Genomic DNA, 17,825 nt, shown 5'->3' on the forward strand with positions numbered 1-17,825 from the left:
ATTATAAATAAAACATTCTGATCTCTACTGCCTCCTGATTGGAGTCAAGCACCTTTCAGTCCTATGAACCAACAACATTTTAGCGCAGCCTGTTACAAAAAAATCTAAATTAATTATAAATAAAACCTTCTGATTTCCACTGCCCTCTGAATGGAGTCAAGCAACTTTCAGTCCTATGGACCAACAACATTTTACCGCAGTGCGTTATAAAAAAATCTAAATTAATTATAAATAAAATCTTCTGATTTTCGGCTGGAGTCAAGCACCTTTATTTGTGTCCCATTACAATATTTTCCTCTGCTCCGCAGGGAATCCGTGCCCGGGAGACGCTGCAGAAGGGGCTGGAAAAAGCCATCCAGGAGAAGCTGCAGAACACGCAGGGCAAGGATTACGCCGACGCCCTGGACATCCTGATAGAGAGCGGGAAGGAGCACGGCAAGGAGCTGACCATGCAGGAGCTCAAGGTAAAGATCTTCTCCTTGGGGACACCTCATGATGGTTCTGCTCAGGGAAAAAAGGAAATTTTCATGGTATCCAGCCTTCCTGAAGGGAAAAGTGTGGGATGATCCGAGGAGGGATTTTTGGGGCAGACCCGAGGTGAGCAGTGAGAGCTGGGGGAGCCCACGGTGAGGTCGTGTGGTGGATCCGAACTCCAAACCAGATTTTTTATTTGTTTGCTGGTTGGGCCCAGCTCTTTCTGCAAAGAATTCCGTGGGATTGTTAAACTTGGGAAAGGATCATCAAGTCAAACCTCCACCCCCACTGAACTATACCACAAAATCCTCTTGGTCTTTGGACACTCTCAGGGATGGTGGCTCCATCTCTGTCCCAGGCAGCCCCTTCCAATGCTTGATCCCTTTTCCAGGAAAGGAATTTTTCCTGGTATCCAACCTAAACCTCCCTGTTAAGCTTGGAAAAAGCTTAAAATAACACAAAATTCCACATCCACTGAGTCTCTGAATGTTTTCAGGGATGGTGATTCCATCTCTGTCCCAGGCAGCCCCTTCCAATGCTTGATCCCTTTTCCAGGAAAGGAATTTCTCCTGGTATCCAACCTGAACCTCCCTGGTCATAAGGGAAGCCTTGATCAGCTGCATCCCTTGTCTCTTCCACTTTTCCTGGTGCCTCCTGGAGCCATCTGGGTTTTTTTTGTCTGATCCTCAGAGGTTCTGCGTGAGGCTCCTTCAGTGTGGTGGCTGTCCAAGGAGTGACCTCCCAGTTAAACGTGACCAAGCTGTGGCTGCTCCATCCCTGGCAGTGTCCAAGGCCATTAATAAAGGACACAAACTCTGCCCAGATTTCCCTCATTCAATCCTGGTGTATGGGAAATCTCCCTCTGTAGGCCACAGTCCATTTTTCCCCTCTCCCAGCTTTGCGATGTGATCCTTCCTCAGGTCACTTTGGATCTTAAATTTTTGGAGCAGCTGTGACAAACTGTGGCTGCTCCATCCCTGGCAATATCCAAGGCCAGGCTGGAAAATGGGACTTGGATCCACCTGGGGTAGTGGGAGGTGTCCCTGAACATGGAAGGGAATGGGATGGGATGATCCTTAAAGTCACTTCCCACTCAAACTGTTCCAGGGTTCTGGAGCCCCTCTGCTCTGGAACCAGGCTGGGAGAGCTGGGAATGTTCCCCTGGAGAAGGGAAAAGTGCAGGGAATGCTCCGAGTCCCTGAAGAGGAAAACTCCAGGAGAGCTGGAGAGGGACTGGGGCCAAGGGCTGCAGGGACAGGACACAGGGAATGGATCCCACTGGGAAAGGGGACATTGGGCTGGGATCTTGGGCAGGAATTGCTGGCAATGGAATTCCCACATTTGCTGGGGCTGCCCCTGGATCCCTGGGAATGTCCCAGGCCAGGCTGGATCCACCTGGGACAGTGGGAGCTGTCACTGCCCATGGATAGAGTGACACTGGATGGGATTTAAGGTCCTTTCCCACCCAACCCATTCCATAACTCCCTGTAGACGTCAATTGGGAGGATTTCCTTGCTGAGGTTACAACAAGGTGATCTTTGAGTTCCAAACCACTCCACGGTCCCCAGGCCAGGCAGGAAATCTTTCAGGCATGAGAACACCCCGTATCACCTCGAGGTGCCGAGGTTGGTGTCCCCTCTGTCCCACCCCCTGAACCTCACCCTGTCCCCTCTCCTGCCCCCCAGGACGGCACCCTGGAGCTGATCTTCGCCGCCTACGCCACCACGGCCAGCGCCAGCACCTCCCTGATCATGCAGCTGCTCAAACACCCGCGGGTGCTGGAGAAGCTGCGGGAGGAGCTGCGGAGCAAAGGGATCCTCCACAACGGCTGCATCTGCGAGGGCTCCCTGCGCCTGGACAACATCCACGGCCTGCAGTACCTGGACTGTGTCATCAAGGAGGTGCTCCGGCTCTTCACGCCCATCTCCGGCGGGTACCGCACCGTGCTGCAGACCTTCGAGCTGGATGTGAGTAGTGGCTGGAGCTCCGTCCCTGAGCGCCGCAAAACTCGCTCGAGACTGGCTTAGAGGAGATCTCTGAGGGGATAAATGAGTCATAGAATTACGGAGTGTGTGGGTTGGGAGAGATCTTCAAGATCGAGTCCAACCCATGCCCCGACACCTCAACTAAATCATGACCCTAAATGCCACATCCAGGATTTTTTAAACTCATCCAGGGATGGTGACTCCACCACCTCTCAGGGCAGACAATTCCAGTATTTAATTGCTCTTTCGGTGAAAAATTTCTTCCTAATATCCAACTTAAATTTCCCTTGGTGCAGCCTGAGATTGTGTTCTCTCGTTCTGTCAGTTCTGCCTGGGGAAAAAGATCAACTCCAGCTGAGCACAGCCACCTTTCAGGGAGTTATAGAGGGTGATAATCCTGCCTAATTAAACCCTTTGATGGGACAAAGGGATGCAGCCTTAAGCTGCACCACCGGGGGAAGTTTAGGGTGGTTATTAGGGAGAAAAATTCTTCCCCAGAAAAAGTGGGAATGGGGCACCCAGCAAGGTGGTGGAGTCACTGGGATGCCTTGGGAAAGCTGAGCTGGAACAGAGACTGGGCAGAGCTGGAGAATAAAGCAGAGATTTATTGAAAGGCCTTTAGGGTACAGTTTGGGTAGGACAAGAGCCTGGTCAGGGCTGCACACAAGGTGGACCCAAAATGGGCACAAAATGGACACAAAATTGGCCCCAAATGGGCACAAAATGGACACACAATCTCTGACCGGTCAGGAGGACTCACATTTTTCTAAGTTTTGGTCCATTTGCACTTTGGGGTTGAATTGTCCAGTCCCAGCTCCAGGCTGGGAGGTCCCATCCTTCTTGTCCCTCCCTCCAGCCCCCCTTGTTTGTGCTTTTGGGGCTGAGAGTTGTCCTTGGTGTGCAGCAGGAAAAGGGTTTGTTTTGTGTCCCTGCTGTGTGCAGAGCTCAGTGACACTGACTGCGAGCTCAGAGCTTGTCCCCTGGGCACCGCAGAGTCTGAAATATATGAAAGATAAAGTTTAAAGCATCAACCATCCCTAGAGGGGTTTAACCCTGGACGCAGCGCTCGGTTTAGTGGATTGAGGAAATGTCAGGTCACAGCTTGGACTTGATGATCTCAAAGGCTCCTCCAAAGCCTAATTAACCCCGTGGTTCTGGCGGTGGGATTTGCTGCAGATCCGGCAGGGATGGGATGGGATGGGATGGGATGTGAGGAGCTGTCAGAGGAGCAGACGGGCGCGATGCCTCGGAGCCCGGCTGGTGACAGTGACGCCAGGCTCTGAGCTGGGGTGTGACAGGGGAAAGGTTTACGGCAAAGGGCATCTCCAGGCTGCGGGATGACAGCCCGATTAGTCATTGCCACGGCTGGAATTTCCTCCCAGCAAAAAAAAAAAATAAAACAACAAAGTCTCGGGAGCTGGCCTTGTCGCCGTAAATCCTCTCCTAATGCGGCCGGTTTGAGTCAGAGACCTTTTAAAGTGCTCAGGGGATGATAAATCCGCCCCGGCCCCGACGTGGGTGTTGGGTGTGAGGTGCTGACAGGCAGAGAGGGGTGTGGGAGGCTCTGGGATCCTCTGGGATGCTCTGGGAAGGGCTGCCTGACGTGTGGGAGAAGCTGCTTTTCCCTGCCTGGTAGGGCAGCTCCTGACGGTGGCCACAAAGCCAATAAATGGATGGGTCATCCCAGGAATCCTTGGGATAGAGGGAGGAATGAGGGCAGGATTCCCATCTCCTTGTGCCTGGTTTTCCCTTAAACCCAAAAGAAATGGGAATGAGCAAGGAAAACCGTTGGAGTCCTAAAAATTTAGAATTTGGGGTTTTAGTGTGTAGTAATACAAACTAATCAGGATGGAGGATTTTGGGTGTTGTCTGAGTCCTTCTTCCTTCTTCTTCATGGGTTTGGTTTTCTGTAATTGGATGATAAAGGTGCACGTTGTGGGCCAGTGACCACAAAGCCAATAAATGGATGGATCATCCCAGGAATCCTTGGGATAGAGGGAGGAATGAGGATTCCCATCTCTTTGTGTTGAGCTGTCTGGTTTTCCCTTAAACCCAGAAGAAATGGGAATGAGCAAGGAAAAAGATTGGAAAAAAAATTAGAATTTGGGGTTTTAGTGTGTAGTAATACAAACTAATCAGGATGGAGGATTTTGGGTGTTGTCTGAGTCCTTCTTCTTCACCTTCTTCTTCCTTCTTCTTCTTCATGGGTTTGGGTTTGGTTTTCAGTAATTGGGTGAAAAAGGTCCATGTTGTGGGACAGTGACCACAAAGCCAATAAATGGATGGGTCATCCCGTAAAATCCTTGGGATAGAGGGAGGAATGAGGGCAGGATTCCCATCTCTTTGTGTTGAGCTGTCTGGTTTTCCTTTAAACCCAAAAGAAATGGGAATGAGCAAGGAAAAAGATTGGAAGAAAAATCAGAATTTGGGGTTTTAGTGTGTAGTAATAGAAATTAATCAGTATGGAGGATTTTGGGTGTTGTCTGAGTCCTTCTTTACCTTCTTCTTCTTTCTTCTTCATGGGTTTGGGTTTGGTTTTCTGTAATTGGGTGAAAAAGGTCCATGTTGTGGGCCAGTGACCACAAAGCCAATAAATGATGGATCATCCCATAAAATCCTTGGGATAGAGGGAGGAATGAGGGCAGGATTCCCATCTCCTTGTGCCTGGTTTTCCTTTAAACCCAAAAGAAATGGGAATGAGCAAGGAGAACTGCTGGAGTCCTAAAAATTTAGAATTTGGGATTTTAGTGTGTAGTAATACAAACTAATCAGGATGGAGGATTTTGGGTGTTGTCTGAGTCCTTCTTCTTCACCTTCTCCTTCCTTCTTCTTCTTCATGGGTTTGGGTTTGGTTTTCTGTAATTGGGTGAAAAAGGTCCCCGTTGTGGGCCAGTGACCACAAAGCCAATAAATGGATGGGTCATCCCATAAAATCCTTGGGATAGAGGGAGGAATGAGGGCAGGATTCCCATCTCCTTGTGCCTGGTTTTCCCTTAAACCCAAAAGAAATGGGAATGAGCAAGGAGAACTGCCGGAGTCCTAAAAATTTAGAATTTGGGATTTTAGTGTGTAGTGATACAAATGAGTCAGGATGGAGGATTTTGGGTGTTGTCTGAGTTCTTCTTCACCTTCTCCTTCCTTCTTCTTCATGGGTTTGGGTTTGGTTTTCTGTAATTGGATGATAAAGGTCCACGTTGTGGGCCAGTGACCACAAAGCCAATAAATGGATGGGTCATCCCAGGAATCCTTGGGATGGAGGGAGGAATGAGGGCAGGATTCCCATCTCTTTGTGCTGAGCTGCCTGGTTTTCCCTTAAACCCAAAAGAAATGGGAATGAGCAAGGAGAACTACCTATAAACTTAGAATTTGGGGTTTTAGTGTGTAGTAATACAAATGAATCAGGATGGAGGATTTTGGGTGTTGTCTGAGTCCGTCGTCTTCCTTCTTCATGGGTTTGGGTTTGGTTTTCTGTAATTGTGTGAAAAAGGTCCACGTTGTGGGCCAGAAAATAATAAATGGATGGATCATCCCAGGAATCCTTGGGATAGAGGGAGGAATGAGGTCAGGATTCCCATCTCCTTGTGCCTGGTTTTCCCTTAAACCCAAAAGAAATGGGAATGAGCAAGGAGAACTGCTGGAGTCCTAAAAATTTAGAATTTGGGGTTTTAGTGTGTAGTAATACAAATGAACCAGAGTGGAGGATTTTGGGTGTTTTCTTTGTTTTTCTTCTTCACCTTCTCCTTCCTTCTTCTTCTTCATGGGTTTGGGTTTGGTTTTCTGTAATTGGATGATAAAGGTCCCCATTGTGGGCCAGTGACCACAAAGCCAATAAATGGATGGGTCATCCCATAAAATCCTTGGGATGGAGGGAGGAATGAGGCCAGGATTCCCATCTCTTTGTGCTGAGCTGTCTGGTTTTTCCTTAAACCCAAAAGAAATGGGAATGAGCAAGGAAAAAGATTGGAAAAAAAATTAGAATTTGGGGTTTTAGTGTGTAGTGATACAAATGAATCAGGATGGAGGATTTTGGGTGTTCCTTCTTCTTCCTTCTTCTTCATGGGTTTGGTTTCCTGTAATTGGGTGAAAAAGGTGCAAGTTGTGGGCCAGAAACCAATAAATGGATGGATCATTCCAGGAATCCTTGAGACAGAGGGAGGAATGAGGGCAGGATTCCCATCTCTTTGTGTTGAGCTGTCTGGTTTTCCCTTAAACCCAAAAGAAATGGGAATGAGCAAGGAAAAAGATTGGAAAAAAAAATTAGAATTTGGGGTTTTAGTGTGTAGTGATACAAACTAATCAGGATGGAGGATTTTGGGTGTTGTCTGAGTCCTTCTTCTTCACCTTCTCCTTCCTTCTTCTTCACGGGTTTGGGTTTTATTTTCTGTAATTGGGTGAAAAAGGTGCAAGTTGTGGGCCTTGGGTGGTCATTATTGGGTCAGAAATATAAATAATACAGGTGTCACCTATAAATTTAAGAGATAAATTAAGTATTTTTCTCTTAAATAACCTTAGGAAGAGTTAGAACCTCTCCATTTTACCTCGTTTTCCCAGCGAGGTAAAATGTTGGAGCTCGCGGCACGTGAGTCTGTACATAGATTAAAAATAATAATAATAATAATAATAATAATAATAATAATTAAATTAATAATATATAAAATAATATTCAAAATATAAATAATATGATTAAAATAATAAAAAATTAATAAACAACCAAGTCCAAACTTAATTCTACGTTTCCCAATTATTATTCATCCTACCCTTAACAGAGAAGAAAAAAAAGCAAAAAAAAAAAAAAAAAATCACAGAAAACTGTGAGAGTGGCACAAATCTCTCAGGGTCCCTCCTGACCCAAATCTTGCCACAATTCCGTAGACACGAAATTCCCTTTATGTTGTCTCCCTGATAGCACAGGGTTAAAATATTTCTAAAAATGATGGGAATTGTGTAAAACAGAGTCAGGGGAGGTGGAAAGAAAGGCTGGGCCTGGAAAGGGCTGGGAAAGGGAACCAAAACTACACAGAAACCCTGGAAATGAAGGTTTTGTCTTTACTCGATTATGTGAAACTGCACCTGCATCATCATCATATGATAAGTGATATGATTGTTAACTGTAATGATTTTTTTGGGGATGGAATATTATTATTGTTTAAGAATAATGAGAAAGGATGTTTGGGGGGTGCTGATAAAAACCACAAGAATTCATACAATAGAACAATATGAGTTTAATAATTAATATATGGAGTTATATAACGAAAGGGTGTAAAAAAATCCATCCCTAATCCATGTGGGAGTCAGGTTTGGGTCTGTACCCCTGTCGCCCCGATTTTTCAGCCTTCTGATGTTTTCATTCTTGGACTGGAGAGCTCTTAGACATTGTAACAAAAACCAAGACTGATGTTTGGTAAATACATTCCTTTCCAGGGGGAAGGACAAATTGATAAACTTCTGAGTTGACCACTGGGGTCGAAGGGGTGTTAGTCTTGTCTCCCAGTCCTTAACCAAATCCCAAAAACTATATAAATTAAGATTCTCCAAAATAAAATTCCTTTTTCATCTCACATCCTGATGGATGAACATAGATCTTTTCATGTCCTCTTCCAACACACCCCCGATTCCCAGAGCTCTTCCACAAAATCACCTGCCTACAATAATTCACTAATTACCTGTTTCAACGCCATCACCTCTGCTCCAACGCGATTAACTCTGTCCTTTCTCTCCACCCCTTTCCCCCGCAGGGTTTCCAGATCCCCAAAGGCTGGAGCGTGATGTACAGCATCCGGGACACCCACGACACCGCCCCGGTCTTCAAGGACGTCGACGTCTTCGACCCCGACCGCTTCGGGCAGGGCCGGAGCGAGGACAAGGACGGCAGGTTCCACTACCTGCCCTTCGGCGGCGGCGTACGGACCTGTCTGGGCAAACACCTGGCCAAGCTCTTCCTCAAGGCCTTGGCCATCGAGTTGGCCAGCACCAGCCGCTTCGAGCTGGCCACCAGGACTTTCCCCAGGATCACCCTGGTGCCCGTGGTCCACCCCGTTGACGGACTCAAGGTCAAGTTCTTCGGACTGGATTCCAACCAGAACGAGATCCTGACGGGCACGGACGCCATGCTGGGGGCCACCGTGTAGAGCCCCTCGCGCCGGTGGCGCCCAGGGACGGGCGGCCGGGGGGAGCGCAGGGGTTTTTTTTTTGAGGGTTTTTTTTTGGGGGGATGGACAGGAAGGGGAGGAGACAGGGATGAGGAGCTTCTCCACGGCGCTCACCTCCGGATCGGGACTGCTTTTCCAGCAGGGAAAGCCGCCGGGAGCGTTTTGCTCTTCCCCGCGGGACGCGGAGAAGGTCGGGGCAACGTCGGCGTCGGCGTCGTCCTCGCCTTGTTCCGTTGGGAAAGGAGGAAGATCCGCAAAAAAAGCCGAGTCGAGCTGGGATGGCTGACCGTACACAGTATCTAAATATTATAAATATATATATATAAATATCTATAAAACACTTCTGCTGCCAGGAGGAGAGAAGGCCCGACGGCGGGAAAGGCTTGGGAATCAGCCGAGGATCTGAGGTCTGGTGTCCCGGGGCAGCTCTGGGGTGACCTCTGACCTTTTTTTTTATTTTATTTTAACAGTGTTAAATTAGCTGGTGATAACAGTGTTTTTATGTTTTTTTGAGGTGTTGTTTTTTTTTTTTAATTTTTTTTTTTAATTTGTTTGGTCGTGTTGTTTGTTCCAGGGCATTGGACCCTTTCCTTGGCCAGGGGGGGACACAACGCTGCCCCATTCCCAGCCCCTCTCCCGCTGGCGCCGGGGCAGGCTGGGGAGGAGGAGGAGAGGTCATTTCTCTTCCCAAAAAAAAAAAAAACCAACAAAACCCCTCCTGTGGTGTCTTGCCCGGGGCTGAGTCATCCCCGAGGGGATGGAGAGGCAGATTTACATTTTCCAAGATGTTTTGGAGGGCTCTGGGGAGGGGGATGCCATTTTTTATTTTTATTTTTTCCTCTCGTTGAGTTTCCTGCTGCTGCTACACGGCCTGTGAGCACCCCCTCCACTGCAGCCTCTCACCAGCCCCAGGCACAGGCACCCAGGATTTGGGGACATTTCGGTGCCTTTGCTGTCCCCTCAAGGTGCTGGCACCACCCCCCGAGCCCCCACACAGCTCTGGGGGGCACCGGGGCTGCTCCTGCCAGAGGCGTCTGCATTAAAGGTGATTTTCTCTCGAATCAAGACAACGCGCGCGTTTGTTTGTCTCGTGTTTGGGGTATTTTTTTTGGAGAGCTCAGCAGGAAGGAGAGGGCTCCACGTCAGCTCCCATCCCAGAAGAATTCCAGAGCCTCTCCAGCAGCCACCAGAGAGGTATCTTTGCTGCGGGGGTTATTTTATTTTGGGGGTTTTTTTGCATGCGAGAAGCTCCTGGGTTGAGTTGGAGATTTGAGGAGTTGGGTTGAGAAGATGTGGAACAAAACCTCCCCGAGCACCTGGGCAGGTGCTGGGTTCAAACCGGAGCCAAACATCAACTCGGGAGATCTCTCTGTGACTTGGGGCAGCTCTTCCAGCCCATCCAGCCCACCCAGCCCCGCTCCCGTCCCATCCCAACCCTCCGAGGCGCAACGGACGACGCGAGGAGTCGGGGAACGGCGACGGGAACCGACCCCGCGCTCGGGGCAGGGGGCAGCTTGGCTTTCAGCTCCAAAGGGATCCAGAGAAGTCCGAGGGCTTGGAACGGGGAAGGAGAAGGGGCAGGTGTGGCTCGCCAGGTGGCTTTGCAGGTTGTGCTTTTGCCTCTTTTGGGAAGGTGGCGGGAAGTGAGAAGCGAGCGGAGGCCAGGAGGAGGGAAGGCAGGTTGGGAGCCAAGGGAAGCACTTGAGGTTGGAATTCTGTCAGCCAAGCTGCCAAAAAAAAAAAAATCCTCCCACCCCGCAGCATCCCAAGGGATGGTGGTTCCTCCCACAGCTTTTTTCGAGCTGGGATAAAACTCCCTGATTTTCTGGGATTGCCAATTCCCATTCCCAATATTTCTGGGTGGTGACCAACGTGCCAAACCCCAAAGGGAAGTTTGGAAGTTCTTCCCAAAGGGAAATTTGGAAGTTCTTCCCAAAAGGAAGTCTCAGGAGCCCTGGAGCTCAAGAGTTTTCCAGCCTGGAATTTTTAAACGGAAACACCACTAGCTCAGGCCCTGCTGGGGATTCCAGGTGTTTCCTCGTCCCCTGATGGAGAGAAAACTTTTCCCGGTGGAAAAAGGGGCTTGGTGGAAACCCAAATCCCAAAGGGGAACACAAACCTGGATGTGGCGGGACAGGGGAACCTCCCAGGGACAAACATTTGGGGAGGAGAGGCGTTGGGCACGGGGAGGAGTCCGTGGTTTTTTGTAGGATTGGGAATGGGGACGGAAGGCGGATGAGCTGCAGGGTGAGAACCCAACGGGTGCTCGTCCCCATTTCCATCTGGGATTTGTGCTGGGAAAGGGAAAAGCTGGAGAAGGGGACGGACAACCAGGATAGAAGGTCTGGTTAAAGCTCAATCCCTTGGATAGATGAGCAAAATCCCTTGGATAGACCAGCAAAATCCCTTGGATTGACTTTTCTGGAAGGGCTCCGTCCCTCTTCTCACGGGGAATCAAGGATGGGTTTTTCCCTGGAAATTTTAATTTTAACTCCCAATGTCGTTCCAAAGCGAGAACCAAACCTGCTCTGGAGTGAGTTTTGGTGGGAATGGGAGCTGCAGGATCCCTGAAATTCCATTTACACGCCGTGGATCTACAGTGTTTGTGTGGGGGAGTATTTAATCCAGGCTGAAGTAAGCCAGGCTTTGTTGTTCCAGTCCTAACTAATATAACTTGACTAAAAAAAAAAAAAAAGTTGCTGCAGTGGGTTTGCAGAATAAAGCACTTTGAATCTCAGAATTTTTTTTTTTTTAATTAGCACAGTCCAATTTGCTATAATATTATTTTATACACGATTTTTTTTTTTTTTTGGTCTGTCTTTATAAACTATTATAAGTGCTATTTTTGTTATAATTCAAAAATAGATATTTAGGATAAAGTCGTGCTGTTAAATATTTGTTATTTAGTAAAAATATGAATTTTTTTTTTTCCTCTTTATTGTAAACGTCGTCTGGGAAAAAAAAATATTAATGTTTTATCCTATTTGTTTTTAATATTAAAAAAAAAAAAAAAAAAAGGAAAAAAGCACTTGTGGGGTTTTTTTTTCGTTTGGGAATTGGTGCCGTGTGAGGTTGTGTTGCAGTCATGTGGGTTTTAATATGTACAGAATATTCTGTGTCCCATATTAAAATGAATGTTGTGTATTTTGTGATCCCAAAAAATAAAACAAAACAAAAAAAAAAGAAAACGACCCATCCTTTTGTGGCTCCTTTGTAGAATTCCAGGATAAAAAACGGGTTGGAGCTCCCAAGTTTTGGTTTTTCCAGCTGTTGCTCCTTTAAAGACCTGGAGGCCTCTTGGGTTTGGGATTTCAGGGAGAACCATCCCAGGAATTGGGGCATCCCAAAAAGTGGGATTTTGGCATCCAGCTCCATGGCCAAGGTGAACCCTGTTTGATATGGATCCAAACAGAGGGAATTCCACTTAAAAATAAAATAAATTACGGGGGCGATGGTCAAGTTGATGAATCAAGGGATTCATTGGGATGGGGAATGTGCCGGGATTGGGAATGTCTGTCCCTGGAGGTTGGACATGGTCCTGAGCCACCTGTCCAAGGTGAATCCCAATAGGGACCCCAATACAGGAAATTTTGCTTCAAAATACAATAAAAAACGTAAGATTAAGTGGTTTTATAGGGAGGATGGTCAAGATGATGAATCAAGATATCCAAAGATTGGCAATCTCTGTCCCTAAAGGTTGGACATGGTCTTGAGCCATCTGTTCAAATGAACCCCAATAGGGACCCAAATAGAGGAAATTCCACTTAAAAATACAATAAAACCCACAAGATTAAATATTTTTATGGGGACGATGGTCAAGTGTTGGATCAAGGTGTCCATGGATTGGGAATCTCTGTCCCTGAAAGTTGGACATGGTCCTGAGCCACCTGTCCAAGGTGAACCCTGTTTGATATGGAACCAAACAGAGGAAATTCCACTTAAAAATAAAATAAATTATGGGGGCGATGGTCAAGTTGATGAATCAAGGGATTCATTGGGATGGGGAATGTGCAGGGATTGGGAATGTCTGTCCCTGGAGACTGGAAATGGTCCTGAGCCACCTGTCCAAAGCCCAATATGGACCCAAATAGAGGAAATTTTGCTTCAAAATACAATAAAAACCATAAGATTAAATATTTTTATGGGGATGATGGTCAACTGTTGGATCAAGATATCCAGGGATTGGGAATCTCTATTCCTGGAGACTGGAAATGGTCCTGAGCCACCTGTCCAAGGTGAATCCTGGCTGATATGGATCCAAACAGAGGGAATTCCACTTAAAAATAAAATAAATTACGGGGGCGATGGTCAAGTCGATGAATCAAGGGATTCATTGGGATGGGGAATGTGCAGGGATTGGGAATCTCTGTCCCTGGAGGTTGGACAGGGTCTTGAGCCACCTGTCCAAGGTGAATCCCAATAGGGAGCCCAATACAGGAAATTCCACTCCAAAATACAATAAAAAATGTAAGATTAAATATTTTTATGGGGATGATGGTCAAGATGATGAATCAAGATGTCCAGAGATTGGGAATCTTTGTCCCTGGAGGTTGGGCATGGTCCTGAGCCACCTGTCCAAAATGAACTTCAGTATGGACCCAAGTAGAGGAAATTCCACTTAAAAATACAATAAAACCCATAAGATTAAATATTTTTATGGGGACGATGGTCAAGTATTGGATCAAGGCGTCCAGAGATTGAGAATCTCTATTCCTGGAGACTGGAAATGGTCCTGAGCCACCTGTCCAAGGTGAATCCTGGCTGATATGGACCCAAACAGAGGAAATTCCATTTAAAAATAAAATAAATTATGGGGACGATGGTCAAGTGTTGGATCAAGATGTCCACGGATTGGGAATCTGTCCCTGGAGGTTGGACATGGTCCTGAGCCACCTGTCCAAAGTGAATCCCAATAGGGACCCCAATACAGAAAATTCCACTTCAAAATACAATATAAAACCCCCATAAGATTAAATATTTTTATGGGGAGGGTGGTCAAGTGTTGGATCAAGATATCCAAAGATCGAGAATCTCTGTCCCTAAAGGTTGGACATGGTCCTGAGCCACCTGTCCACAATGAATCCCAATAAAGACCCCAACACAGGAAATTTTGCTTCAAAATACAATAAACCGCATAAGATTAAATATTTTTATGGGGACGATGGTCAAGTATTGGATCAAGGCGTCCAGAGATTGAGAATCTCTATTCCTGGAGACTGGAAATGGTCCGGAGCCACCTGTCCAAGGTGAATCCTGGCTGATATGGACCCAAACAGAGGAAATTCCATTTAAAAATAAAATAAATTATGGGGACGATGGTCAAGTGTTGGATCAAGATGTCCACGGATTGGGAATCTGTCCCTGGAGGTTGGACATGGTCCTGAGCCATCTGTCCAAAGTGAATCCCAATAGGGACCCCAATACAGGAAATTCCACTTAAAAATACAATTTAAAAACCCCATAAGATTAAATATTTTTATGGGGACGATGGTCAAGGGTTGGATCAAGATATCCAGGGATTGGGAATCTCTGTCCCTGGAGGTTGGACACGGTCCTGAGCCACCTGTCCAAAGTGAATCCCAATAGGGACCCAAACAGAGGAAATTTCACTTAAAAATACAATAAAACCCCCATAAGATTAAATATTTTTATGGGGACGATGGTCAAGTGTTGGATCAAGATATCCAGAGATTGGGAATCTCTGTCCCTGAAAGTTGGACATGGTCCTGAGCCACCTGTCCAAGGTGAACCCCGGTTGATATGGACCCAAACAGAGGAAATTCCATTTAAAAATAAAATAAATTACGGGGGCGATGGTCAAGTCCATGAATCAAGGGATTCATTGGGATTGGGAATGTGCCGGGATTGGGAATGTCTGTCCCTGGAGACTGGAAATGGTCCTGAGCCACCTGTCCAAGGTGAATCCCAATAGGGACCCAAATAGAGGAAATTTCACTTAAAAGTACAATTTAAAAACCCCATAAGATTAAATATTTTTATGGGGACGATGGTCAAGTGTTGGATCAAGATATCCAGGGACTGGGAATCTCTGTCCCTGGAGGTTGGACATGGTCCTGAGCCATCTGTCCAAGGTGAATCCCAATAGGGACCCAAACAGAGGAAATTACGCTTCAAAATACAATAAAACCCCCATAAGATGAAATATTTTTATGGGGACGATGGTCAAGTGTTGGATCAAGGTGTCCAGAGATTTGGAGTCTCCAACTCTGGAGACTGGACATTGTCCTCAGGACCCAGACCAAGGTGAAATTTTTGTTGATATGGATCCAAGTGCAGGAAATTCCACATTGAAATGAAATGAAATGAAATGAAATGAAATGAAATGAAATATTTTTATGGGGAGGGTGGTCAAAATTTGGATCAAGTGGGAGAGGTTTGGAGTCTCCATCCCTGGAAACTGGACATGGAGCTGAGCCACGTGTCCAAGGTGAACCCTGGCTGATGTGGATCCAAATTCCACAGGGAATTCCACAATAAAATAAAAATTAAAAAATTAAAAATTAAAATATAAAATATAAAATATAAAATATAAAATATAAAATATAAAATATAAAATATAAAATACTGAATATTAAATATTAAATATTAAATTTAAAGTATAAAATTTAAAATATAAAATATAAAATATAAAATTTAAAATAAAATATAAAATAAAATCTTTTTATGGGGAGGATGGTCAAAATTTGGATAAAGCAGGAGATGTTTGGAGTCTCCATCCTGGAGACTGGATGTGGTTTTCAGGACCCAGACCAAGGTGAATTTTGGTTGATACGGATCCAAGAACTGAGAATTCCACAATAAAATAAAATAAAATAAAATAAAATAAAATAAAATAAAATAAAATAAAATATAAAATAAAATATAAAATAAAATAATATAAAATAAAATAATAAAAATAAAATAAAATAATAAAAATAAAATAATAAAAATAAAATAAAATAAAATAAAATAAAATAAAATAAAATAAATATAAAATAAAATAAAATAAAATAAAATAAAATAAAATAAAATAAAATAAAATAAAATCTTTTTATGGGAAGGATTCGCAAGTGGGAGAGGTTTGGAGTCGTTTAATTTTTGTAAATTCTTACACAAATTCTGCCTATTCCAGCTCCATCTGTCCTCTCTAGGAATTTCCAGCAAGGTTAAATTATTTTTATTTTATTTTTTATTTTATTAATACCATTGCAAAAGTTATGAAATCAATATCACTGAACCACAAACTGGGTTCCAGGTCTCTTTCTTTCTTACTATCACAGGCTCCTATTTTTAAGGCATTTAAAAATCCTCTATTTATTTAAAATTTAACTTGCATTTCTTCTATTTATTTAAAATTTAACTTGCATTTCTCGGCTGGAGGCGATTCCCGAGGCAGGACAGGATTCCCAAGGCGGGAATGACCCATAATAAATATGTATTAAATACATAATAAATATGTATTTAAATAAATGTTATTTTTATTTAAATATAATTTTAGAAAATAAATATATAATTAAATAAATATTATTTTATTTAAATATTATTTTAGAAAATAATATTTTATTTATATTTTATTGTTTTATATTTATATTTTAAATATATATTTCTGTAAATAAATATTTTAAAATAATTATTAAAATATTAAATATTTAAAATATATTAATAAAATATTATTAAAATAAATATTTATTTAAATAAATGCATATTTAAATAAATATTATTTTTATTTAAATATTATTTAAAAATATATATATTTAAATAAACATTATTTCATTAAAATATTATTTTAGAAAATAATATTTTATTTATATTTTACTATTTTTATTTATATTTTAAATATATATTTCTATGAATAAATATTTTAAAAATATGTATTAAAATATTAAAAATATTTAAAAATATATTATTAAAATATTATTTGAAATAAATGTTTATTTAAATAAATGTGTATCTCAATAAATGTTATTTCAATTTAAATATAATTTTAAAAAATCAATATTTATTTAAATAAATATTATTTAATTAAATATTATTTTAGAAAATAATATCTTATTACATTTTATTGTTTTTATTTATATTTTAAACACATTTCTATAAATAAATATTTATTAAAATATTTATTAAAATACTAAAAATATTTAAAAATCATTTATAAAAATATCATTTAAAATAAACATTTCCTTAAATAAATATTCTTTTTAGCAATATTATTTTTATCATTAAAATATTTTTATTATTTAATTACATTTAATTTTTTAAAAAATTACATTTAAATTAATTTTTTAAAAAATTACATTAAAATTAATTTTTTGATTTAATTTTTTAAAAAATTACTATTTTTTTTAAATTATCCAAAAGAGAGAAACGAGAGAACGGGACGGATTCCCAGGTCACTTTTCCTCCAGAATATTTTCAGTGCTCTGCTCTTGGCTGGGAATTAAAAACACGGGGAAGGCGCCTTGGAACAGAATAAATTTTTCAAGCCATCAATGATTCAGGACTCTCCGGCCAAGAGCGAGAAGAGCTTTGGGAAGCTGAGCTGGGCCAGGACCAGCTACTGCTGGACCTGCAGCTGCAGCCGGGGCGGGCCGGGAGCTCTCGGCCTAATTAGGCAATTAGTGCATTAATTGGCTCCCGGCTCCTTCCTCTGGCCGCCATAAACAGCGCCCTGATGGAGCCCTGGGAGCGCCCCAGAACACGATGTTGGTTCCAGGAGCTTTGGCTGGAAAATGTGACCGTGAAACCCAAGCCCGGGTCCCTCCGGAGCAGCCAGAGCCTCCCAGGCTCCTGATCCTCCCGACGGAGCTTTGGGGGGTTTTGGAGAAAGATTTGGGGTTTTTTCTTTTGGAGAGATGGTTTTTTACTACCTCGGGATGTGTCCTGCCAGTGTGGGTTTTGATGGATGTGTTCCCAAATAAACGTCCTTGGGTTGTGCCCTTGGTTGTTCCTGTTCCATTCCCCATCCTGAGTTGGTGCCACCTTTGGGTTGTCCCCGTGGCTGTTTCTGTCCCCTGAGGTGGCTCCAAAAAAAAACCCCTTGGGTTGTCCCCATGATGGTTTCTGTCCCCATCCCGAGGTGGCACCAAAAATCACCCTTGGGTTGTCCCCATGGCTGCTCCTGTCCCCATCCTGAGGTGACACCAAAAGCCACCCTTGGGTTGTCCTGTCCCCATCTTGAGGTGACACCAAAAGCCACCTTTGGATTGTCCTGTCCCCA

At 43.7% G+C, this 17,825-nt stretch overlaps 1 protein-coding gene and 1 long non-coding RNA gene across 3 annotated transcripts in view; one reads left to right on the forward strand and one right to left on the reverse strand.

Annotated features, from left to right (window-relative positions):
• Positions 1-11,340, forward strand: part of CYP26B1 (cytochrome P450 family 26 subfamily B member 1) — a 50,299-nt gene extending 38,959 nt beyond the window's left edge. For both annotated transcript variants that reach the window (XM_083861701.1, XM_083861702.1), the window contains 3 exons: positions 309-464; positions 2,160-2,441; positions 8,195-11,340. In XM_083861701.1, coding sequence (XP_083717827.1) covers positions 309-464; positions 2,160-2,441; positions 8,195-8,587 — 831 coding nt within the window. In that variant the 3' untranslated portion in view covers positions 8,588-11,340. The remainder of the gene's footprint in view (positions 1-308; positions 465-2,159; positions 2,442-8,194) is intronic.
• The window catches only part of LOC310909700, a 534,801-nt gene that overhangs the window by 270,305 nt on the left and 246,671 nt on the right, over positions 1-17,825 (reverse strand). The gene's annotated exons all lie outside the window — the stretch shown is intronic.

The sequence above is a fragment of the Zosterops lateralis genome (genome assembly GCF_965231275.1).
Source record: "Zosterops lateralis genome assembly, chromosome: 5".
Taxonomy (NCBI): domain Eukaryota; kingdom Metazoa; phylum Chordata; class Aves; order Passeriformes; family Zosteropidae; genus Zosterops; species Zosterops lateralis.